Source organism: Populus trichocarpa, chromosome 7, assembly GCF_000002775.5.
Source record: "Populus trichocarpa isolate Nisqually-1 chromosome 7, P.trichocarpa_v4.1, whole genome shotgun sequence".
Classification (NCBI taxonomy): domain Eukaryota; kingdom Viridiplantae; phylum Streptophyta; class Magnoliopsida; order Malpighiales; family Salicaceae; genus Populus; species Populus trichocarpa.
Window position 1 is genome coordinate 1 of NC_037291.2, and position 26,522 is coordinate 26,522.

Here is a 26,522-nt window from a genome sequence, read left to right on the forward strand (position 1 = left end):
AAAAAATACCTAAATTTGTGCAAATTATAATTATAAAATATATTTATATTTATATTTATAAAAAAAAAAAACTTTAAATAAAATATCTTTTTGTTGTTAAAAAATAACCCTTCACAATAGGCCACTTTTTTATATATTTTTATAGTTTACAATTTAGTCATAAATTAAAAACTAATTCTCTTTGAGTGAGGATGGAGATAGTACCGCGGTTTTGGATTTTTAATAATAATGTAAAGTTAAAGTTTAATTTTTCACGGTTAGATTTTGTTTTTTTACTAGAATATATTTTCATTAGTTTGGACAATAATATCTAAGAAAAGGACATATTACAAAATAACGTTATATTTAGTGACAATGTGGGAGCAATTAATTTTTTTACGACATATTGGAAATTGCACCTAAAATATAAGAATAAGTTGGGGCTTGTTCCTTTCTTTTTTTTGACTTTAGGGTTATTTTCAGTATAATATTAATCATGTATATATTATGTGATTGATTATGATAGTTTGACTGGAAAATGTCATTGGAATGACAAATTGAAATCTCACTTACTTTATAGATACATAATTAAAGATACAAGAACAGATTAGACAACATTATACAAGGATAGGATTTTGTCATTACCCACTCTATTGATAGCATATCTTACCCTGCTTTGCTGCAGCGGTGATTCTGCTTCTCGGTTATCGTTTGCTTAAGAGTCTGTTTCGCTGCAGGCCGTGTCATCATATACAGTTCTAACATAGGATCCTGTCCTAAAAATTACAACGAGTCCATATCCATGCCTGCTGTTAAAACTGTGGTAACTATCAGTGCAATAAATAAGGTTGGAAGTTGAACCAAAGTAGACGAGGAATTCAAGATGGCACGTTCAGCTAATAGAAGTGCAGGCAAAAATTATACCATTCAAACCACCAAATCAATGAATACTTGCAGCTAAACCTGTTCCGCAGCTGCAGCTGATGCTGCTGCACAAATAATGTTCGCTCAAAACAGTTAGAAGTGAAAAAGAAAAGGATTTCTCGATGTTCAAACAAAAGGCAGGTTGACCCAGGAAATTTGCCCAGTAGCTAGCAACAAGTTTTATGCGAAATTTGATGATACAGGATCGGATGACTTCAGTTCTTTAAATTAGCCCACTGTCAACCCAAATCCAAATTTGTAATCCTTTTTCTTATGATCCAACTGCAATATGTAAATTCAAAACTGGTTAGAATATGTACATGACACAAAAACCTCCAAGAAAGAAGAGGAGAGAGGATCAGGCTTTGGGAAAATCTGTTTGAAGGAAGTGCACATATAAATGCAAATAGAAACTGACAACATGGCAGAAGCATCATGCTAAGAATCTAAAGATAAAATGGTCACATACCTCTGCAGAAAGAATAAAATTGAGACCCATATTCAAGCGTTCTTCCAAGAAGGCAGAAGTGCACCCATTGGAATCAATCTTTCCTCTCAGACGAGCCTGAAACAACCACAAAGATCAGTATCAATTTAGTTCGTCTCATATCTAGGCAAGTTTAAAATTTGAGGCCCAGCAGGATTGATGATCAAGGTTACAGGTCAGAGTATGTGTAGACAACCCAGGCAATAATATGTTGACACTCTGAACATGATGTAATATCAATATATCATAGCATAGTGCATGATTTGCTCAAGGAGTTTGCTAGAGCTAGGCTATGTTGGTGGATCAAGTCTTACCAACTAGCAAAAACAGAGGAGGTTTAAATCCTTACTTCAGGACCGTATCAGAGAGCCCAAACCCAGTGAGGAGTCGAGCCATAGTCTGGCCCAGTTGCCAAACTGAGATGCGCAAGCAAGCACTCAACTCTAAAATAAAGCACACGTTAAAACTAAATGACAAACATCCTTTCAACACAGTGACACCACATCCACAGTTCAATTTGTTCAGGCACACTGTTTTGAGAAAATGATAGTTTTCAGTCCAACCAAAATCAACCCTCAGATTTAAGCTAAAGGTTTATTAAGATAAAGCTCATAACAATCCTTAGATTTAAGCAGATGTCTATTAAGATTAAGCACCCAAGACATCTATCAACCTTGTCTGTAGAGAGGGTATAGAGTAGGATTTAAAATATATATTATCTATTGCAACCACTTTTTGTAGATAAATTACTGCACACAAGAAGTATATGAAAGGAGTGCTAAAATGATACAGGTATCTAAGTGCTAAAATTCATAGTTTCTAAAAAGGAAGAAAAATTGGCATCGCTCCACTTACTTGTCTGAGGGCATAATCATAGCCAACACTAACTGTCACATCTCTTGATAAGTAGTTGTACATGAAGTCTGTTGCTAGTGAAACCTAATATTAACAGAAAAGATTATGTAAGAAATTTATTTAGATAACAAATTACAGCTTCCTCAAGAAACTGATTACCTTCTCAGAAACCTTCTGCACATAGCTCAAAGCCATCAATCCAGTGCTAGCAACTTGCCCTGCAGCAACCTGTAGGGAAAGAAGTAATTTTATCCGGTCAAAGCAAGAAATGAACAAGTCCTGGTTAGAATCCCAGTACAAGTTTGTGCATGCATAATGAGTTGAAATATCTCTAACAAATGGTGAATTCACAGGGTTTACAAGCTTGGAGATTCACTTAAACTACCAGCTAAGCAGAGATCAATAGCCTTCTCTCTTTAGAATTCTTGCTCTGCAGAATCATGGCTAGACTAGACATCTCTTTCATTATCAAGAGTTGCATATAACAACATTATATTAAAAATTATGCGTGACATTCAGTTCTACACAGTGTACATAAAAGTAGAACCTGCTCAAGTTTATGTTTTTCTACATCTAATTTCATTCAGCATTTAGTTTTCTCTCAATGAACCATATGATCTTTTGCACATGGAAATCAACTCATTAGGCCCAGTAGCTTCCAATTGTGGAATTGAAAAACAAGATTTTACCCAATTCCTTGAAAAGGGCATGCCAAGTATTCAATGCCACTCCAACACTTAGAAACAAGAAAGCATGTGCCCCTTAGCTCATTGATCAATGCAAGTTACAAGAGCCAAGGAACCTAACATAGTTACCCTTCCACAACAATCGAACTATGATAGGTCAACGAGCTCAAACATGCAATAAAGGATGAGTGCCAAGCCAATTACCATCTTGTCTGTCTCGTACCGACCAGCATATCCAACACCAGACTTCCGATGTTGACCAGCCCAAAATACTTCAGCACCCAAGGACAAGTGAGGGGTCACACTCTGCATTATGAAGATCCAATAAACAAAATAACAATGAGCAAAACAATTAAAATGCAGCTGGAGAGGAGGGAGAAGAGGTGTAGGCATTTGTAAGGTATTGAGAATCACAAAAGATAATGATAACTAACACCACCAGTGATTGAAAAAAAAAACTAGCTATATAAACTGTTTTAAGAGAAACAGTGCATTCTGAATCATAGCAACTAAATTATGGAGCTCGTTGCCAAGAACGATCATATATCCAAACATATTGTTGAAGTTATGCTCTGGTTATTCATTGAGAATGACCCTTTGGCTTATTAACTACTCACTCACAATCACAACGATTACAAATTCATATATCATTCTACTAACAGAAATTGTTGTTACCTGAATGTAACTGGCACCAAATAAGGCACCATTTCCTAGTTGCAACTGGCTCCTGTAGTCTTTACCCTGTATGAAGTAAATCATATCATTATAAACAGGGAAAAAAGCATGATCATTTCATCTTTAAGATGCTTGACACTAATACAGATGCTTAAGGTAACAAAAATGTCTGCCACACCAACTTTCATTGTTTGTGAGGGAGAATGAATATGGAAAGATATGTGCACATTTACATGGTAAAGAGAGCTTCACCTTGTAATCAAAGTTCAACATGACATGAGACATGTGAGGCTCGTTTGTGAGCTGCACAAAAAGAATATGACAGAAGTTAAAAAGCTTACATGCTTGTCCATAAACTTTGCTCACATTACCCAAAAAAACAAAAAACAAAAAAACAGGGGTAGGGAAGAAAAGAAGTCCAAAGATAAGGTGAAATGAGCAAATATTTTACCTGAGCATTAGCCTTCAAGGCAAGATCATCAGTCAAATCACACTTCACTCTTGCATTTAGTCTCCCATCAGTCAACACCCTCCCAATAAGCATTGTCTGCAGAGACCCCATAAAGACACTTAATTGAAATTATGATATGATAACCCCCCAGAGGATCCATTAGTAAATGATTTGGAAAGGAAAATATGGCTGTGACAGCCCACCCTTTGGTCTATAAAGTTAGCACCAAACTCGTAGTGAGCAGTCGGGATTTTGATGGCTTCCGAAGATTGAGAAGGAATTTCCATTGGCCCCATCATTACACTGAGAGATGGTGAAAAATAAGAGCCAGGCTCCAGAAGAAAAAATGAATTAAGCTGTTTGGAAAGAATTTGAAGCATAAAGAAGCCAAAACTACCTGTGACTCAGTGAAAATTTCTGATTCAGTCCTTTGGTAAAATCAAAACGCATCCCCTCAAAATATTCAGGCTTTAAAGACACTGCATAAACATTTTTATGAAATTAAAGTCAAACATATTAAAAAGGAGAGAATTCTCCAGCCTAAACTTCTAAAATGAAATGCATTTCCACAACATACACAATATGATTCAACAACTAAATATTTAAGTGACTATAACAAACACATAACATTCAGCATGTATGTGACACTCTAAAGGAATCAGTCCCAAAGCTTAAAGCATACTGCTCTTTCCACACAGGATTTGCTAGCACAATTGGCCTATGAGAGCACCATGAATGTAAAAGTTTCAAAAGCCAGTCTCTCGATAGCACCAAGAACTAGCCAAGACCTGCTCTTTGTTAAAACAGCAATCTAGTTCATACCAAATTCAATCATAAATCCAGAATCAGACAACTTTAAAAAAAAAATCTGAAATAAAAATAAAAAGGTTAGTTTCTTTTTCCACTTTTGACAAAACTAACCACAATATCATTGCAAGAATTACAATTGAAAGACATTTAAACATCAAAATCCATTAAATTTCACAACCCAAAAACACTTCAAATCTCAAACTCACACAATCCCACTTCACTTCCCACACAAAACTCTCAACACAAGACCAAAAACCCATATTTAAATCACCTCAACAACAAGAAATAACCAATAAAAAAAACCAAACTTTACAAACCAAATGCCCCAAAAAAGACCAGCCAAAACTTAAGCCTATTAGGGTTTCACGGTCAGATTAAATCACTAAACAACAAAAACAAAAACCCATATCAATAAACAGATCAAAAGACGAATACAGAGAGAGAGAGAGAGAGATTGGAACTGAACTGAGTGCTTCACGATGGAGTTCTTCGTATGGAATTGGACAAGGAAGGTTCATGTAATCAACGTTTTTGTGCACTTCATTGACCTTTTTGGCTGCTGCAGATGTTGCTTCATTGCCTAACAACGTTGTACCTGGAGGTACAAACCCCGCCATTATTGTCTCTAGAGTTCAGTTTAATTGGTCACCAGAGAGAGGCTGCGAAGGGAAAGAGAGGGAGAGAGCGTGTGAGACGGTGCTGGGGGGATTTTGTCTTTATGGGGTTTAAGAAAAGGGTTTTAACCATAGTTTTAAAACCTGACCGGCTCGGGATCCAGCCGCTCCGAGCTAGAAGCGGGCTGGATTAAAAAAAAACAGGGGAAGGAAAAATCTGATGTGACCCGGCTGACTCGGCGGGTCGACCTGGCAAGACCCGATCAAAAATATGGTTGTAACCCGTTGATTTTTGTTTTTTTTAACTAAAACAACATCGTTTTGATTTAAAAAAAAAAAGAATTGATCCGGTGATCCAATCAAAACCCGGGCCTTGAACCGTGTCTAAAAACTATGGTTTTAACTTTGTGAACTTGTCTTATGGGTTATACCTCTTCTTTTTTGTTTTTAGAATTTATTTTTTTGCTTATTTTTTTTTTCAATATAGTATTGGCGGGTTGATTTAATGGTTAGATTGATTTAGTGGATTTTGTTGCCAGGAAAGATCGGCAAAAGTAAAAAAATAATTAGATCTGATTGATCGAGGCAACCTAACAAAACTTGGTAGAAAATTTTTTTTTTTCAAATGTTTTTTTTCTCTTAACTAAAGACCTCTTTTTTTATATATTTTTTAGCTGGTTATTAACTATATAAATATTATAATAATGTTTTATTTTTTCAATGTGAAATTTGAAATATTTTAATATATATATATATTCTATGTTCACAAGATAAAAAATATTTGAAGCCTTTTAGTATATATATACTCTATACTTATAAGGAAAATGTTTTTTTTTTCAACATGGGATAAAAAATCTTTTTGATTTAAATACTTCACTTAAAAAGATAATATAGTATTTTTTTCAATGTGGGATAAAAAACACTTGAAATGATCTTTTAAACTTCACTATTTACTAGGTGTGTTCAAAAAAACTGATCAATCGATTAAACCGATTAAAAAATAAAAAATCATCCGGTCCGGTTCAGTTCCAATTTAAAAGCTTAAACTGATTAAACAGGACTAAACCCCTTCCTTTTTCCCCTTTCCTCCTTCCCATCCACCCCCCCCCTTCCCCTTTCCCTTCCCTCTTTCCAGCCGCCCCATCCCTCTCTCTCTCCAACTCCCTCTCCTCTATGCTCCTCTCTTATTTTCTCTAATATGTTAACATTAAATCTTATTTTATTTTATCACTCTGGTTTATTTCATGGTCAACTTCTCCTACAATCACTCTTGCTCTCTGGTTTATTTCATGGTCGACTTGCAACAACGGTTGCAGCAAAAACGTTTCCATTTTTTCTGGTTTTTAATGCTAAAAAATTGACCCGAACCGCACAAAACCGGTTCAGTTTGAACCGGTTCTTGGTTCGGTCCGAGTTATATTAACAAAGAATACTATTTTCCAGTTCGATTGAATTTTTGGGTTAAAACCGAACCGTGAACACCTCTATTATTTACAACATGTATAGCTTATATTCACATTGATTTTTATTTTAATTTTTTTCATATGAAATATTAAAATTTCAAATATTTTTTTTAATTTTCCTGGGTTGATTCGGGTTGACCTGGGTTAACCCGTGTAACCCGAGACCCGGTTTCTTGACCGGGTCAACCCCGGGTTGGGGTTGATAAGATTATCTATGATTTTTCAAGTGAAAATTTTAAAGTATTGGTTTGAGCCCTCACTGGAGAAGAAGAAGAAATGTTCGTGCTGTTACTTTAATATAAGTTTTATTTAGACCTCGTCTGCATAAGGTCTTGCAGTTTTATTATTAAAGTAACGTTTGATTTAAATTTTATTTAGCCCTTAATACTGTACTTTAAAACCCGTTAAAAAAATATTGTGCAAGTACCGTATATATAGACTCATTATATTTTTTTTCATTTTTTATTTTAAAATTTGTTGCAGCGTGTTGGGTCAAAGCATGGCCGCCTGACCCAAGAATCTTGGGTCCGGCATGGCCGCCGGACTCAATTTTTTTTAAATAATAATTTATAAAAATAATAATTAGAATTTTTGTTTATAATATTTCAAGGGTAGTTTATTTTTTTTATAAAAATAATATATATATATATATATATATATAATTAATTAATTAGCATTTATGTTTAGAATACTTTAAGGATAGTTTAAATGTTTTTTTTAATAAAAAACACAAAATATTTATAAAAAGGAATTATTTAGGATACTTCAAGGGTAGTTTTAATGTTTTTTTTATAGAAAAAATTAAAAAAAATATATAAAAAATTAATTAGTATTTCAATTTATGATACTTAAAGGGTAGTTTATTTTTATATATATATAAAATAGAAAATGTTTATAAAAAAATTATTTAGGATACTTCAAGGAGAATTTTAATGTTTTTTTATAGAAAATAAAATTATACAAAAATCAATTAGAATTTCTGTTTATGATACTTTAAGAGTAGTTTAAATATTTGTTTTATAAAAAATATAGCAAATTTATAAAAAAAATATTTAGGATATTTTTAATATTTTTTAATAAAAAATTATGATAAATTTATAAAAAATATATTTAGCATTTCTGTTTGGGTCAATACATGGTCGCCAGACGTAAGGCTCTTGAGTTTAGCTTGGCTGCTAGATTCAAAATTCTTGGGTCTGGTATGTTTGCCAAATATATTTTTTAAAAAATAAAAATTATTTTTTAAAAAATTAATTAGAATTTATGTTTAGGATACTTTAATGGTAATTTATTTTTATATATATATAAAAATACATATATAAATTATTTATGATACTTTAAGGGCAGTTTTAATTTTTTTTTAGAAAAAATAAAAAAATTATAAACAAATTAATTAAAATTTATATTTATGATATTTTAAGGGTAGTTTAAATATTTTGTTATAAAAAAATAATAAATTTTTTTAATGCCAGCTTGGTGCTAAACTCAAAACTATTAGATTTGGCTTGTTCATAGATTAAAATATTCTCAATTCTCTTTATATTTTTTATACGTATATATTGGCAATATTTTTTTAAAAGTTTATATAAAAATAAAAAATTAAGTTCAAAAGGCCTCTCAATTTAACAAGGCCTCTTCTATCAAAATAAGCAAAGCCCACATTTTTATTAAACACCATTTTCTAGACCCAGACTCCTGACCCGCATCGTTCTCGGGTCATCCATAAAACGCCACCGTTGGTCCTCTCTCTCTCTCTCTGTCTCTCACACACTCTAACTTGCGGCAAGAATGTACTCAAGTTCAGGTGACAGTAACGGATACCACCAAGACAACAAGCAGCAACTCGGGATGAGTCAAAGAGACCGAGTTAGAAGAGTACGCGCCAAGTCACGTGATGGATATGGTGAGGAACAAAAGGTCACTCCTTGTACCGAGTTTGACAAGGCTTACTTTAACTCTTATGCTCATGTTGGTATCCATGAAGAGATGATTAAGGTAAGTGAAAATGATGTCATCCTTATTAAAATGTACTTACTTTCATAATCTGGGTTTTCGTTTTTCTTGTAGGTTGTTATGGTTTTTTTTTACAAGGCTTTAGGGTTTTAGGTTCTGTTGTGGCTGTTTTGTTTGATGTGTAAGTGAAGGCTTTTGGAGTTTAAGGTTGTTTGAAATGTTTCTTTGTCTTGTTAGTGTTGTGGCTGTTTTGTTTGATGCGTAAGTGAAGGTTTTTGGAGTTAAAGGTTGTTTGAAATGTTTCTTTGTCTTGTTAGTGTTGAAATTCTGTTTCTTGAATGTGAAATGGGGTTTATGCTTTGTTTTCTTGAAAGATTTTGATAGGCTTTTTTGGGTTTTCACTTAGTAGTTTTTTGTGTGTTTGATCATTTTTGGAATGCTTGAGTTGAAATTGTTAATTGCAAAATCTTTTGTCCTTGGAAGTTAGGAGTTTGGTTCATTTGTGGTTTTTCATTTTGTAATCAGAGTGTTTTTTATTGAATGATATAAAAATATCTAAATCTTTATTCTATCTATGTAGGATCATGTGCGGACAAACACTTATAGGGATGCAATCTTTCACCATCAGAGTTTGATTGAAGGCAAGGTAATGCCATTGTGATCAGTATTCTGTTGTTAATCTATAATATTGTTCTCTTCTTGATGTAAAACTATGTTGGAGGAAGCTTTGTGTTTGCTTGGCACTTTGGCATAGAGCTTATACAACACGTATGATTTCATATGCAGTAAGACCATGAAATATATCATGTCATAGAATTGTATAAAAAAAACTTGGAATAAATATGTCGAGTATCAATATTCTGCATAGTGGTAAGGAAATTTTAGGAATATTTCATGCAGTACGTGTCCTGATTGCTCGATTTGAATGCATGTTCAGGTTGTCGTGGATGTTGGTTGTGGCACTGGAATTCTTTCTATTTTTTGTGCTCAGGCTGGTGCAAAACGGGTAAGATACATCGGAGTGATTCTTTTACATGAAGTTTCTAGTAATTTTGGAACTGAATTAATGAATTGCACATATAATCATCACTTGCCCTCATTGTTGCATAGTATTGTCTCATAAGCATTGTCTGTGATATGGACGAATCGAACTATTGAACTCTCATACTAAATGGTCATTTCAAGTGGTGCACGGAAAATGCTAATATTTCAATGCTGATATAATGTTTATTACGTTGCTCCATCTTAGAACTTTTATATTTCTGTTCTGAATTCATGAAGTGATCATTATCAATTGATTCCTTCTGACATTCTGCACCATGTTAAATTGTCTCCAGAAAAGTGGTTTTGTGCATTTTATCGTGTTTTTAGAGAAAATACTTTGATTCTTTCCTTATGTTCAATATTCAATTAAGATGGTTTACGCCTAGGCACAATTTTACCACTGTGCTTGCATGAGTTTCAATCTACATGTGTCTTACATTTGAAAGATATTGTTTCACCAGGTATATGCAGTTGATGCAAGTGATATTGCTGTGCAGGTACTGTGTTTGTGCTCATCTTTTTGTATTACATTTTCAGTCTGTTATTTAGCTATTTGGTTGCTACTTTCCATGTGGCTTGTGATGAGTTTGAACATTCTTTTTCAATAAAAGAAGGACGTAATAGATGTTCATTCTTATTAGGAGAGAAAAGGATGTTGATGTGTCTAATGGTGTTCAATTGTCAAAATGGAAAATTCATAATATCACATTACATGATCAGTGGTGTGCATAATATACAAGTTAGTATTGTAAAATCAGCATAACTTCTCAACAACCTTTAAATTATACTGCCAAGCATAATTGATGCACAGAAAAATGTAATGACTGCAAAATATCTTGTCCCCAGCTTGCATCTGAAATTGCTAGCTGTTGATAATTATAAGACAAAATTTGCAAATTATTATTCAGGATTTGCTTATCTTAGAGAATGTGGAATCATAGTTTATGTCTTATATTTCTTACAATCATTTCTCATGTGACCTTTTTCCTGAGTGGGATATGGTTAGGTGTTCCACATTTTGGTCTTTGGTAAATATTTGTGATGGCTATTAATCATATGAAATCTTGTAGGGTTTGCATGGTATGCATTTTGTATTGATTTTATTAATTCTTATAAGATTCTTAAATGTATAAGAACTAAGTTAAGATGCAGTTTTGAATTGATTTTCCTTTTCTTTAAACAGGCAAATGAAGTTGTGAAGGCGAACAATTTATCAGACAAGGTCATTGTATTACATGGACGAGTTGAGGTAGGCTTCTGTATAAATAGCTAACATGATGTCTGTGCTCTGAAATGGGTTCCCAAAGGATCTGTAGTCTTAAATTATCATGCAAAAGAGTTGTGTTTATTTATTTGATTAGTTTGATTGTTTATAAAATAGCAAGCATTTGTACAGAATATATCAGTTGCTGTTTTTTCTGTACAGAAAATGCAAACATTGATTATTGACAATTGGAATCAAACTTATCTCCCAACGCAAAACATACCTTTTTACCAGACTATCACCACTTGCTTTCAACCCTATTTCAGCAATCATCATTCATGTCAATTCTGTAGATAGGCAGTCATGATATTGATCGGAAAATGTTGGAGTGTTACTGTCATTTTTTCTGTTTTGGGAATGCCTGTTCCAGTGAATGATGTAGCATAGTTGCTGGTGATGAGATAGAGAAAATTTGTTGGCTATGGCTGTCTGGGGCACGTACAGGTCATTTGCACAACTTGTGAATTGGCAGATAGAGTGCACTAAGGTTGTCGTGGTTTGGGGAATATAAGGTTCACAGCCTGATTTCTGCTGTGCTGTGAAAGGCAAATGTAGTGTTTAACATTATGGTAGTGGTTGCTTTTCAAGTGTTATTTTGCTTGGAAATGCATCAAAGTAATTTTTTTTTTCATTTTTTAAAATTTATTTTTTACATCAGCACATCAAAATGATCCAAAAACATTAAAAAAAAAATAATTTGAAGAAAAAAATCAAAATTTTTGAGAAGCGCGGCTGGGCCGCAAATACAAATGGCCCCAAAGGAAATGGGCCAACCTTTGTCTGTCTTCTTGCATGACTTTTGCAGTGGAGGTCTGGCTGCACCTCTATGTCACATAGTTTGCATGAGGGTTGAACTTTCATGTCCTCTTCTTTGTTTATTGGCTTGAAAAACTTGGCCACTGGTTGAGTGCCCAAGTTTGTTAATTAACAAAAGGTAGCCTCATGCAGATATGTCTATACATGTCAATTGAACCCTTCAAAGTCTGATAGGGTAAGTTTCATGTAAATTTGAGGGAGAGAACCAGAGTGCTGGCTGAATTGTGTTATTTCCTCTTGCATTAACTTATATGCTTCCTATCTGCTGGTCACTTCACTGTAATAATGATTTCTGCAGGATGTTGAAATTGATGAGGAGGTTGATGTAATAATTTCAGAATGGATGGGCTACATGCTTTTGTATGAGGTGACTGTTAAAATTTTGAATTTTATATGTTTGTAATCAGCAAATCCAGATCCAATGCATTTAGTATGGACATGACATTATGGCATCTAACCTTTTGTAGGCAGATGTACTGTCCCACGTTGCCTAATTACATACAATGTTTACCATCTTGAGGACTTCTTTTTCTCTTAATTTGTAGAGCATGCTGGGAAGTGTCATCACTGCCAGAGATCGCTGGCTAAAGCATGGAGGCCTTATTCTTCCTTCAAATGCAACTGTAAATTTTCTTCCTGCTTGGCAAGTTGTCTTATACCACAGTATTATGTGGATTTATTAGTCTTTTCTGGTTCCATTTACATTATGTAACTAGGTTAAATGTTCAGCAGAATCACACTTGGGAAGTCTACGGTTTCTTACTTGTCAATCAAGTACTCATGTGTTTTGTAATGCTGATTTCTTCTGAATACTGCCTGCAGTTGTACATGGCACCTGTCACACATCCAGACAGATACCGTGAAAGCATTGAGTTTTGGCGAAATGTTTATGGAATCGATAGTGAGTATTATGTTCATATGAAACTCTTTAAGAAGCTACATATCTGGATGAGAACTTGGGATGGTAGTTGGAAACTTAGTGTCTGTTTTTGGTTGCAGTGTCTGCCATGTTGCCCTTAGCAAAACAGTGTGCATTTGAAGAGCCGTCTGTGGAAACAATATCAGGTGAAAATGTATTGACATGGCCACATGTGGTGAGTCTCCTCACTTTCTTTGTTGTACAGTTAACTTCTTTGTAAGCCTTTTAATGACTTATTGTACATCATTAAAAAAAAGAACAAGAAGAAAACTTCCTCTCGATATGTGGCTTGTTAACCGCATTTGTGACATGTAAATGCTCAAGCTGCCTACTTCTTCATGATGCACTCCAATTGAACACATGTGTCCATTTGGTAGCATGTTCGGAAGTGGGTGAGTGACTGAGCATGTCCGCACGCTCGCTCATGTGAGAGATAGAATCTGCAAAACCTACAGTGGCTCAGATTTTGTTGAAAGTTTTAGATTTGATGTCCCTTTAAATCTAATGCTTGGATGAAAGCAATTTTAAGAGGTGATGACTGATGAACATATGGTCCTAATGATATTTCTTTTCATTTGGACTTATTTTTATTTCCACAGAGAGCATGCTTGCATAAACACTGCCCTTCTGTTGAACATGCTTTGCAAGGGCTGTAAAATTCATGAGGTGCTCCTCTGAGAAAATTTGAGGCCTATATTCATACTTTCACACATTTGCTATGTTGTGTATTTGGAAGGAGGATAAAGAGACTAAAATATCATGATAAATAGGTTTTGTTGCTCTATATGAATAATGTGACGAGCAATCTCAATGGATTTGTTTTATTTCATTGGTTATGAAGTTTATTGGTCCACCACATGCCTTATTTTATTCAATGAATAATGCTTATATTAATATATGGACCTTGTTATCTGATACAAATCCTCGTGTGCCCCTATTGGTCTGAGATGTCTGTGTGAATGGATTTTGAGATTCTTTTGCTATAGCTGCTCTGATTGTATATTGAGCAACATTCTTATATCTTGTTTGGATGCATGCACACTCTTGTGAAAGCTACTCCATTCAGAGATTTGAGATTTAGTGTCGGTTACAGGTTAAGCATGTGGATTGCTATACGATTACAATTGATGAACTAGAATCTGTCACAACGACATACAAATTCAGGTCAATGATGAGAGGTATGCTCCCTTTCTTTTATTAATTTTGAAATCCTTTTCTTTGAACACGGAACTTTCCTGCTCTGGTTTAGTGTTAATCAATCAACCACTTCAAAGTTTAAGCTATCAAAATCTGGCATGCTGAATAAAAAACATTCATATACCTTCTCAAATTCCTATATATCATCTTGTTTTCCAGTCTGAAAATTCTGTTTCCATTCTTTTCTGTTTTGCTGATTACTAAAAGTGTGGTTTGAATGTTATTCTAGCTCCATTTCATGGGTTTGCGTTTTGGTTCGACGTTGAATTTGGTGGGCCTGCAGCTTCTCCGATCAATCCTCGAGCACCAGTCCTACCAACTGCACCATCAAACAATTCTCCAATGGATGGTAGTCAGAGGAAGAAAAGGACAAATCCAAATGAGGCACTTGTGCTATCCACTGCACCCGAGGACCCTCCAACACATTGGCAACAGGTATTGTGTATTCATGTCCTTGTCATTAATGTGCATTATCTGCTTTTGTTTGGTTGGCCCTATAAGCAGAAGCAAACATTTCCAACTGCTACACCAGCATAATAAGACCTGTGTAGATTATTATGACCTTAATAATTAATTCCAGCAGTTACCTTGGTCGGTGTTGTTTACCAGAAATTTGTTTTGGAATCACTGTTTATGGCTGAATTCATGTGCAAATGTACACAGAAACTGATTGGTATAGAATCTGCTGAATCTTTCCTTTTGACATGGAGAATTTGCATGGGAGGCATATGTTGGGCAGTTAAGAACTTTCCAGTGATCAATGAACATAACCCTTGTTCAGTCCAAAAACAGTATCCTGTATGTATACTTGGTGAAAAAGTAGAAGAAATGTGCACTAATATGATATTATCCTTGTGATTACTAAAGTAGCTATCTTCAGTGGAATTAAGTGTTATTGAAGTTTTATTAACTGAAGTGGTGTTTTCATATTCATTAAGTTACAAAATTTAAAAGAGGTAAATATGATCACAATTTCAGGAGGATTGTTGAAAAAATCATGAGAGGTCGATTTTTTTTTCAAAAAGTTTTCTTTCATGTTGCATCTGTACGGGTCCTGGTGAGCTGATTTTTTGTTTTTTTGTTTTTTCTCCTTTTCCAGACTTTGATATACTTCTACGACCCAATAGATGTGGAGCAAGATCAACTCATTGAAGGCTCAGCAACACTAACACAAAGCAAAGAAAACCGTCGATTCATGAATATTAACCTACGATACTCGTGAGTCAGCAGTCATTTAAGCTAATAGATTCATCTCCTCTTCCATCATCAAAGTAGAATCAGATCACATCTATTTATATATTTCTGCCTATTGATCATTTGCTTTGATCATTGTTCATACAGTTCTGGCGGGCGGTCCTTTGTAAAGGAGTCTGTGATGAGGTGATTTTCTTAAGAGTGTTTACAGGTTTGATGAGTCCCAATAGTTCATTCCTGGGTAAGATAATTCCAAGCCTTCCGAGTTAGTGCGTGGCACAACTTAAAGCTCTCGTCTGCAGAACCTGGCAGACTTTCTTCTTCAAAGGGAGCTCCTCAATTGACTATGCAGATTCATGAATTTTTAAGAATTTCTACCTTCAGGACATGGAGATGAAACTTACTGTAAACACAAATATAGGTGAGCTGATTTACAAAAATTCATTTAAGACTGTTCTTGGGATGCGGGCTGTGTAAGAAGAGCAGGCAATGTCATTGTTGTATTTTTACCCATTTGACGTTCGCACATGCAATTTTTCCGAGCTAAATGTCTCACAGAGCTTCCGCAAGTACCACACCACGTACAAATACAAACAACATGCAATACAACTACCTTCACAGCATTATTCCGAGCTAAAAACATGAAAAGCAAATAGACTAGGGTTTGGAGGTGCAATTAGGAAAACATACAGGCTGAGCCGGCAACACCTTAAGCTGTTAAATAATGTATTATTTTCTTAACAGTAATGTCATATTGGCTTCACTTTTAACATGACATGCATAGAGGATTCAAAGTTCACAGATAGCATGGCCATCCCTTGTTCATTTCGCACAATTACACCAAACCCCACACCTTCTTCTTGATAGCAGCATCTGTGTTGATTTTGACTTTCCCTGCTGTAGGAGCTGTCTTGAGAATATGAATACCATGAGTCACCATAATCGAACTAGATGGCTGTTTATAGTTTTCCATCTGATAATCAAGAAGGAAATTTAGGGATGGGGAGATGGGAGTCTCCTACCACATTGTTGAAAAATAGTTCATTTCTAGACCTCCACAAAGCCCATACGATTAACACAGAATTGCTCTATTATATCCTTATCAACTGACTTCTGCGGACCTATTACCCATGACCTAAAAGGAGGAAACTTGCATGTCATCACAACGTGGAGATACAGGGGACAAAAACAAAATGCTTCTTGTCCAACCACAATCCTTGAGCACATGTATATTATCCTCGCAGCCACATCTGACACAGGATACATCATCAATCTGCACTCGTTTAGCAAGGTTTGATCTTGCAGGTAGGGCTTCTTTATAAGCACGGCACACAAAATTTATAACCTTCGGAGGAATACTGAGTTTCTAAAAGGTCTTCCACCGGTCCTTTTCTGCGTTCTCCATCTCGTCACTGGAAGTACACGCCTGGTATCCACTCTTGACACCATTTTCCATCCCTAGAATAATGCCATATCAACTTATCCTCAGGAAGCTTCCAACTAATAGGAATGTCTGTGATCTGTTCCACTTCAAAGGGGTAGAGAGTGGAATTGAGGAGTCCCACATTCCATGAGCGAGTATCAGTATCCTTTAGCTGATGTGCAGTAGCATTTGCATCAGGATTCATTATTGGAGACCACACTCGAACACCATGATGTCGCAGTAGCCACTTGTCTTTCCAGATTTTTATCCTCGTTCTACCCCCCACCATCCACCTGGTTCCATGCTCCAAAAGCTCACGGCTCTCCACTACACTACGCCATGTATAACTAGGATTATAGCCCTAACCAACATGCCAAAAATTTGACAGAGGCTTTAAGAATTCTAGCCAACAAAGAATCAGGAAACTTATGCAGCCTCCAACCCTGTTTGGATAAAAGAGCTTTATTGAAACAGCATCAACTTTCTAAAACCCAAACCTCCTCCTAACTTGTTTCTGCATATTATGTCCCAAGCCGTCAAGCAGATCTTTCTCTCATGATCCTCATATTCTGCACATAGTAGGAAGAGGTATGTAGAAAGCGGGGCCCCCTTCTTCAGTCCTCTCTCAGGATTAAGATTCTCCCCTGGAATTCCATTAATCAGAATAGAGTATGAAGCCGTGGTCACACATCGCATTACTAGATCGACCCAATTGTGATTGAATCCCATCTTCAATATAATACCCCGCAGAAAAGACCATTCAACCTTGTCATATGCTTTACACATGTCCAGTTTCAGACTCATAAATCCTTGACGGCCTCTCCTCCTTCTCATACTGTGAAAAGACTCAAAATCTATCAAAGCATTATCAGTAATCAACCGACTAGGAACAAAAGCGCTTTGAGTTTCATGAATTATCTTCGGCAAAATTAATTTCAATCTATTAGCTATCATCTTAGCACCAGTTTAAAAACTAGGTTACTCAAGCTACTTGGTCGAAATTGAGTGCGTGATTCTTGGTTATTAACCTTTGGAACCAAACAAATATGAGCATAGTTAATAGCAGTAGGATCCCCTCCATTATTAAGAATACTCAAAACATAATCACAAACCTCAGACCCCACCACAATCCGTTAAGATGCCTTTCCATAAAAGTAAGGTGTGTTCTTGTCTCCTTCCTTCTTCCATGAAGACCCAGACCGTTGTGCCCACATAATTTCCTCCTTTTTAAGTAATCCATCCATCTCTTCTTACAGATCTGTCACTGCTTTAAAAGTCTCATCCGAGGGAGGCAAATACTGTAGCCTATCAAGTTCTTTCCTGTACTCCTTCAGAGCCCTGGCCATATGGCCAAATGTATTTCCAACTCTACTATTGCAGTTCATTCCCCCATGCTTCTATTCTATTAGCAAAGGAAAAATTCTGCGAATCCAAAGACAGATTCATCCGAGGAAGCGCCCATTTTCCTGCCATTTTCATTAGAGCCATTAATTTTTAGGTTCAAATGAATAAGACAATGTTCTGAAACAAAACGAGGAAGGTGTGTAAGAGAGGCACCTGGAAACAAATTCCTCCATTGGAAATTCACAACACATCTGATTATTTATCCATGTATATTGGTTCCCAAAGAAACCAATATCTTGAAGACTACAATCATTCAAAGCTTGATTGAATGTTTACATGAGTGCAAAATCTCTTGGCAAACCACCCTGCTTCGCATGGGAGTAAAGAACTTCATTAAATTCACCAATACAACACCATCATTCTAAGGCTTCAAATCTCGTAATGACTTCCAAGTCCTCTCCTTTTCTGATCTCTGGTCAGCCAGACACTCTTGCAAACCTCCACTTGTGCTCTGATAATGAATCACGGTAGACTTCAGTATCAATGTAGTGTACAGATAGTAAAGCCAACCCACCATTTCTCCTATTGCCTTCCCTCTCACAATCTACAACTAAGCAACTTTTGAACCCCATACGTTCATTAACCTTCTGAAATTCATGATTTTTTTTTAAGTCCAGTTTCCATCAGGAAAACTAGACTGGGAGCTTCAAGCTGGATAAACTCGTGTAATCTGTTAACTGCTTGAAGCTTGAAGGTTACCAGGCCCTCGCAGTTCGGAACCATAGCTCTAGGCAGGGCTGTGCCACAGCCTTCGCCTCTCTTCCCCTAGAATGAATCAACTTCAGTTATAATTATATCATCTCTCATTAGTTTCTCCATCGGAAAGGCTCCATCCCCATCACTGCTATCTCTACCAACTCACCCTTACGCTTCTCCATATTAAAACTCGCCCCACCAATACCACCCCCATGTTAAAACTCCCTCACCATCTGTCTATTTTCCTTCAGTTCTCTGTTGACGCTTACAGGTTTTAGAAGAGTAAACAAGACTCTTTTTTTCTTAGGGTTTTTACTTTTTAGCATGCGGTAGTTTGAGTAGGGTGTGTTTAGGTTGCAGGCTGGGTTTGATAAAGAGATTCTTCTCCAACTGATATGCTTCTCCAGGGCGGGCGCCACACATGCATTCTTGATTGTGTTCGTACGTAAATGCTTGAGCATTAAAAGGACGGTCCCTAACCAGCCTTGCAACTAAACACCATGTTGGAGGTATCCATTGGTTCGCATCAATGTCATCTACCATCACAATCTCTTCCTCCTCCATTATTTACTCCCTCTTGTCTCCACCATCTGAACTAGTAGCCATTTATAGTGAAAAGAAGACGAATAGCCTTTATTTATTGAAAGGGAAATTCTCACACTGATAAATAATTTATTTATGCTCGGTCTAAATTACACGTTCACCAAGGTTAAACCTCTTTTTCATACCTTTTTAAAAGCACCCCTTTATACTTCGAACTTATATTTATTAAATAAAAAAATTGAATATATATTTATCAAGTAAACATGCTTTGATTCTTGACAATAAAATTAATTAGTTTAATTTTTAAACCATATAAATATTTTTAAGTGGACTTAAAGTAAACATTATGGGCAGTTGAATTATCTTTCAAATTAGTTAGGATAAATATATAACTCTTAAGAATAATTATTACCGACAAATCTTGACTCACACATTATATTATTATTACGAACCCTTGTTATTTTAATAGTTCTTTTCAATTATATTATATGTGACATAAATATAAATCATAAACACATTCATAAACAAATAAAAATTGTATAGATTATTTTTTAATATCATCACTATTTCTCCGGTTCGGTGGAGTAAAAAACAATGCAAGAACTATTTTTTTATGAATTCATAATGTAAATAATTAATAAAGTAAGGTTTTACAACAATAGCAGAAAATAATAATTTAAAAAATATTAATTAGAATCCATAAATTTTGATGTAATTTAATTATTATTTTTTAATTTTAATACTTTATATTTCTTATTAATTTATATCTAAAATCATATGGGTTTTGATAGCAAAAATAAAAAAAAAAAATAGCTCCAACAAAGAAAAAAAACCTAAAATATAGGAAACTAAGAATGATTTTTTGAAGAAAAAAAGGTGGGAATTAGTTTTAAAAAAACGAGAATATTTTTGCCAAATTAAATATTTTCACCTTATCACAAAAAATATCAATTAATATTATCCACTTACGGAGAAAAAAATTCCAAGTCGTGGCTTCTCTCCACCCTGCTCAAACTCAAAGCCAGCCATGGAGAATTGTTGCAGCTTCATGAAATTGAACTTATCATCTTCCATAACCAAACCCGCTCTATTCAAAACCACCAACATCTTCTTCTCCTCTTTAAATGATGAAAAACTACCCTCCACAACTCTCAAAACCCCCCTTTCAGTGTCACCCCACAGACATAAAACAGCAGCCACTCAAATCTTTAAAACCAGTAAGTACCCATGTCTTTAGTTGTCAATTCGAGAAGAAATTCCCATTCAAAATCTTAACTTGGCTTTAGATTTTTAATATTTCTTATTTATCTTTTGTGTCAGGTTTTAAAGCAAATAGTAGCATAGCAAATGCTGAAGTGCCTGTGGAAGTGGAAGTGGAAGTGGAAGTGGAAGTTGCAGAAGGGTACAGTATGACCCAATTTTGTGATAAGGTAATTGATGTGTTTTTGAATGAGAAGCCTAGAGTTAAGGAATGGAGAAAGTATTTGGTGTTTAGGGAAGAGTGGAATAAGTACAAGGAAAGTTTCTACACTAGGTGCAAAACAAGAGCAGATAGAGAGACTGATCCAACTATGAAGCAAAGGTTAATTTCACTTGCCTCTAAAGTTAACAAGGTAAAATAATGATGCATCTATCATTTTTCACCTCTTCTTTCTGTTACTTGGAAAAATTTAGTAAAACAAAGGAAATTGATGTGTTATTATTTATGTTGTTCTTGATTTGTTTCCCAGGATTGTTGTTTCCTACTTGGTGTGTTTTGATAATAAAATATTCTGAATTTTAGGGGGAAAAGAAGATTTTTATGTTTTTGTGTCTTAAAAAGAGAAATATGCAATTGGGAAATCTGGTTTTGCTTCTGTTTCTATAAAAGGTTAAGAGTTGGATAAATGTATATATTATATACTCCTTTGGGTTTAGAGACTCTTTGGATTGTGGTGTACTAAGGAATAAACATTGCAGATTGATGAAGATATGGAAAAACATGATAAACTTCTCAAGGAGATTCAAGATAACCCAACTGACCTCAATGCAATTGTTGCAAAACGGCGCAAGGATTTTACTGGGGACTTCTTTCGTTACCTTGCTCTTCTTTCAGAAACTTGTGACAGCTTGGAGGACCGTGATGGTAATTACGAGAGCACTTGGGATGTGTATTATTTTGATGGATTGTGCGCATTTTTTTACACTAAATTGCATGGTTCGTGAGAATCCCTTTTTGCTATGATAGTTTGATCATATGCTAACAGAACTCTTATATATGCACATAAATACTGAAATGTTGGTCATTTTGAGGATGCTATTGTTAGCCTACATGTTTTTAGAGTAAATAGAGACCGTAGTTATTTACCAGAGAATGAGGCCTAGCTTGAATTTGTTTTGAATGTAATCTCAAATTAATGCAACGAGTTAGAATAGTAGCCAAAATAATCTGAACTATATCCGCCTTGTCATTTCTTTTCCTTTCCAATCTATATCACTCTATTATACTCAAGTCATTCAGAATAATTCCAAATCTGACCACCTTACTTGTCCTGTTGCTGTGAGAATGATTAAAAAATAAAGTGATTGCATCATGCTTTTATTTTTTGTTTTATGTTTTCTAATATAATTTTTATTTTTATTTTCATGAATTGAGAGAATGGATTAATTAATGAAATGACATATCCTGGAGTTGTTCCAAAGTAAAGAGTACATAGAATGATAGAACATTTTGTACAAAAGGTAAAGGTTATAGCACCTTGACAAGCATAATAATGGGCTTATAATATGTGAACCAGAGTGAAAATCATGAGTAAATGCCTACCAAAATTCGTTAGAGGGCTTATGATTAGTTTAGCGGAAGAATAATGAGCTCGTGTTTCTTGCTTGAAGTCAACCATCTAACGTGATTGTCTGGTGGTTTGAACAGGAGTAGCTAGGCTAGTGGCTAAATGCATGTCTGCTGTCAGTGCTTTTGATAATACATTGGAGAGTTTGGAGACATTAGATGCTGCTCAAGCCAAATTTGATGATATCCTTAACTCTTCTTCAGTGGATGCAGCATGTGAAAAGATCAAAAGCCTGGCCAAGGCAAAGGAACTTGACTCTTCCTTGATCCTATTAATAAATAGTGCTTGGGCGGCAGCAAAAGAATCCACTAGTGTGAAAAATGGGGTAAAATCTGTGTGAACCTTGTATTGAGGATCTTTTGCGTAACTACTTAGAATTGCATATTTCCAGAAGAAGATGGATAAGAAACTGAACTAATTAAATCATGTTTGTATTTTTTATTTGATGATGAAGGTATCTGGGCAATTTGGCTTGACTAATACTCTGGATACCTGCAAACTGGTCTATTCACATGTACCTGGTAAATCATGGACCAAAGTCCACTGACATGATATAAAAAAGGAATTGTTTGCACCTGGCAGTGGTGGGAAGCAAACCTAAGACGTGTGCCTAATCCACACAACCCAAGCAAGCCCTAACCAATAGCCAACCCTACAGGGTTAATCCTGTTTGCAATTTCAGTATCTTCAAACAATATTTCCTCCTTTTGTGGCCTCCACTGAGTGTTATGCATGCATGCTAACTATCATGGATTATTATGTGTAGTCTAGAACTATTGAAGCATTAAATGACACAGAATAAGAGTGCTGCATTTCCATGACTTCTCTTGAATCTTTACAGCATTCTTTCCATTACATTCATGAGTTTCCTGTGCTACACTAGCCACTGTCGGCTTAATGCCTTAGACTCTGATTTCAGGTTAAAGATATAATGTATAGTTTATACAAAGCCATGAAGAGCAGTCTTAGGAGCATTGCCCCAAAAGAAATAAAGCTCCTCAAGCACTTGCTGAACATCGCAGATCCTGAAGAGCGGTTCTCAGCATTGGCAATAGCATTCTCTCCAGGTGATGACCATGAAGCCAAGGATCCTTATGCTTTATACACGTAAGAGCTTCATATTCTCTTGTGATTCAAGAGATTCAGGTATTGGTTTAATGTATAACATCCTTTAACACCTCTTTGTTGCTGTGTAGGACTCCCAAGGAGCTGCACAAATGGATTAAGATAATGCTCGATGCATACCATCTCAATAAGGAGGACACTGACATTAAGGAAGCCAAGCAGATGTCTCAGCCCGTAATTATACAAAGGCTGTTCATTCTAAAAGAAACCATTGAAGAAGAATACTTGGAAAAGACAACATTTCAGACGCGACCAGAAGGGGACACTAAGTCAGAGGACTAGTGAGGTACAGTCCAGTTTTATCAACACCTCTAGCATAGTCTTTCTACATTGTGACAGATTTATAGCTTCCAAGATGAAGCCTCGAGCTGCAAATTGTGAGGCTACTTTTCTGCTTCTGTTCTGTACTGGAGCTGCTGGGAGAACTGAGAAGAGACCTTTTGTGTAGCTCCCTGCAGTGTGAGACGATTATATGACTTGACCGTATTATTCTTCTCTTTTGGGGGACTGACGACCTGTTTCCTTTTGATAAATTTGTTTAATTAAAATGTTAAGTACATTTATTTTGGCAAAAAAAAAAGGATTTTCAAATCTTTTGTCGATGGTTAAATATGACCAACATTGTTCCAATAAATGTTTGTCATGTGTCCACCACAAGAATTAGAGGAATATCACTACACACACAAGCTTCCAATAAATGTTTGTCATGTGTCCACCACAAGAATTAGAGGAATATCACTACACACACAAGCTTCTGATATGTTTTGAGTGACAATAATTGGACAGAAACCTATGTTTAGTTATGAAAGGATACGATCAAGATTCCCACTTTTATTTCAGGGACTATTGGCCTTGAATTATTTATTTAAGAACTATCTATGCTAGGACCAGAAGTTAAAGGGGGTGTCACATTTTACAAATAACTAGTATCCTATAAAAGAAATTGACTTGGATACTTTCTAGAGTGAAGATTCCTCTGCAATATAAATGCAGATTTCACTCTAGCTTCATCACAAGATTGCTTCTCGAATATAAATGCAGGGCAAGATCACAAGAATTGTGGAAATGACAATTCTCGTCGCTGTGTAAAGATTGAGAAGCGTGATTGAGACTATGTAGTTTGGATTCCTTACAGGGACAATCGGAAACGAACAAGAAATAGAGCTTCGAGGTGCTTGTCCAAGGTGGTCATACCTATGGAGATGAAGAGAATGGCGGGAAGAAAGAAAGAAAGAAAACTTGTATCATTTTTTTTTTAACATGGTATTAACGGTGTATTTCTGTCTCCAAAGTTTTATTGCTATGTTGATTGAAATTGTTGTCGTTAGCTTTTAGATTTCGTAGAAGTTAGCTGACATTTTCAGCTAAAGATCTGTTGTGATTTTAGGGATGTTGAGGATGGTTGTTTTTTTCTTTTTATGTAAATGATACAAATTGGCTTTTAAACAAGTTATTTAACGGGGTTTTTTCCCTTGAAAAATATCTAGTTTAAAGGGATAATCATCAAAATACCCTGATAAAAAAATTTCTATACAGAAAAACTTATTAAAATACTTTTGTATTTATAAACGACTTGTTTGAGATTATAATAATAATGGTGGTTTAAAATGCTTTTTATTTAAAAATATATTAAAATAAAGTTTTTTTATTTTTTAAAAATTATTTTTAATATTAGTACATTAAAACAATTTGAAAATACAAAAAAAAAAATCAATCTTAAAACATAAAAAAAACTTTATTTAAAAAAAATCAAAATTTTTTAAAACACAGAACATTCTCAAAACCCTACTAGCCCATTTTCATATCATAAAAAACCCAAAATTTAACACCAATTTATTTTGATATAAAAGTTTATGTTTAGTTTTATAGATTCACAAAAGTTTCATTGATTTGGATAGAAATTGTTTTACAGGGTTTTATATTTAATATTATTTTTTAATCATATTTATCTTTATAATATTTACATTATATTATATTTATGCTTTTTTCCCTTTAATCTGTAGCTATTGTAATAAATATATACATATCAAATTAAAAATAAAATGAAATGTCTGCGCACACTTATTAAACATGTCAGCATGTTAATTTGAATTTGATAGGATTTAGAAGAAATACTTGATTAGAAAAAAAATTGAACATTTATACACTTAAATGGAAAAAATAAAAGCAAGTATGCTCAAACAAAAAAATCAAAAAGTTTATACACCAAATTTACCATAATCTCGTTCAAGCTTTTATTATATATTTTATTATGATCAATAAATCTTCTAATAATGAGTTTTCAAAAATATTGACGATCAATAATATGTACATGGATTCTGTTTCTTCTTATGGTTATGTATATTTTTTTTCATTAATTCATTGCCCTCGCATTATCAAACAACTAAATTGATTTAATATAACCCCTCTCGAATTTTACTATACACTGCGGTTACAGTATAATGACTATTTTATTATTTTTGTAAAAATTGCATATCTTTGTACTAGGATTATTTTAGTACTTTCATGAAGTGCATTAATCATTGCCGGTTTGTTCGGAGTATCTATGTCAATTCAATATTTTATTAAAAATATAATACCTCTAAAAGCAAAAAAGAAATTAGTGTCCTCAGGGCAGTTTATGTATTCAGATCAATTTGACTTCATCTCCTCAACATGAAGGCTGAATTTGAAGAGAGAGGGAACTGTCTAGTCAAAGTCTTATTTGCATGCAAAGATCGAACCACCTAAGGCTAAAAGGGATGGGTATTTAGGTATTTTTATTTTTTATACACAGTTGAATTACACATGTACCTTTCGATGCAATACATTTAGTTCATTGTAGCCAAGGGTATTTGAGTCCTTTTATCCTAGATTTTGTTGTTCTTTTGGTTGAGGACAGTAATGTAATTTTCCTTAAAAATAATTATTTCTTAATTGAAAAGTTGTTGGCGCGTGCAGAGCAAGCGCCAGCATGTTGGAACTGTCATACATTAGTGGTTTCTAATTATAAAAAAAAAATCTCTTATGCCATGTACTCCAAGTGTGGCTGATATAATATCACCGGTGATCATTTTTTTTTTCTTCCTTCATTTCTCTCTCCTACTTCGGTAAATACACTATAGTCCTCATTGCTATTTTTTTTTCAAGTTCAAACATTTTAGTTTTGATTATTGTTTTTTAGTCATTTCTC

At 34.7% G+C, this 26,522-nt stretch overlaps 3 protein-coding genes across 6 annotated transcripts; 2 read left to right on the forward strand and 1 right to left on the reverse strand.

Annotated features, from left to right (window-relative positions):
• Window positions 1-856: 856 nt before the first annotated feature.
• Window positions 857-5,589, reverse strand: LOC7497762 (mitochondrial import receptor subunit TOM40-1). Its single transcript, XM_002310328.4, has 11 exons — window positions 5,334-5,589; window positions 4,455-4,536; window positions 4,261-4,360; window positions 4,058-4,153; window positions 3,859-3,909; window positions 3,607-3,672; window positions 3,136-3,237; window positions 2,405-2,473; window positions 2,246-2,329; window positions 1,373-1,468; window positions 857-1,185 (listed from the first exon to the last, which is right to left on the reverse strand). The coding sequence occupies exons 1-11, from the start codon at window positions 5,482-5,484 to the stop codon at window positions 1,132-1,134; spliced, it is 951 nt and encodes a 316-aa protein (XP_002310364.2). The 5' UTR covers window positions 5,485-5,589; the 3' UTR covers window positions 857-1,131.
• A 3,077-nt stretch (window positions 5,590-8,666) lies between these two features.
• Window positions 8,667-15,844, forward strand: LOC7465593 (probable protein arginine N-methyltransferase 6). The gene is made up of 13 exons (XM_002310874.4): window positions 8,667-8,939; window positions 9,478-9,543; window positions 9,835-9,903; window positions 10,403-10,438; window positions 11,125-11,190; window positions 12,320-12,388; window positions 12,567-12,644; window positions 12,844-12,922; window positions 13,021-13,115; window positions 14,034-14,118; window positions 14,367-14,572; window positions 15,237-15,355; window positions 15,479-15,844. Exons 1-13 carry the CDS (start codon window positions 8,733-8,735, stop codon window positions 15,519-15,521), a joined length of 1,218 nt encoding a protein of 405 aa, XP_002310910.2. The 5' UTR covers window positions 8,667-8,732; the 3' UTR covers window positions 15,522-15,844.
• A 4,499-nt stretch (window positions 15,845-20,343) lies between these two features.
• LOC7497759 (uncharacterized protein At4g37920) lies at window positions 20,344-25,419 on the forward strand. 4 transcript variants are annotated; one of them, XR_008059750.1, is made up of 8 exons: window positions 20,345-20,614; window positions 20,718-21,010; window positions 21,357-21,522; window positions 22,306-22,550; window positions 23,145-23,332; window positions 23,422-23,636; window positions 24,486-24,593; window positions 25,289-25,419. XR_008059750.1 is itself a non-coding variant. In XM_024605888.2 (7 exons), the coding sequence occupies exons 1-6, from the start codon at window positions 20,425-20,427 to the stop codon at window positions 23,630-23,632; spliced, it is 1,170 nt and encodes a 389-aa protein (XP_024461656.2). In that variant the 5' UTR covers window positions 20,344-20,424; the 3' UTR covers window positions 23,633-23,636; window positions 24,392-24,803. The 4 variants fall into 4 exon arrangements, 3 of the variants coding, with proteins under 3 accessions (XP_024461656.2, XP_024461654.2, XP_024461655.2); XM_024605888.2 differs by lacking the exon at window positions 25,289-25,419 and having other exon boundaries at window positions 20,344-20,614; window positions 22,429-22,550; window positions 24,392-24,803; XM_024605886.2 differs by lacking the exon at window positions 25,289-25,419 and having other exon boundaries at window positions 24,392-24,803.
• Window positions 25,420-26,522: the final 1,103 nt, after the last annotated feature.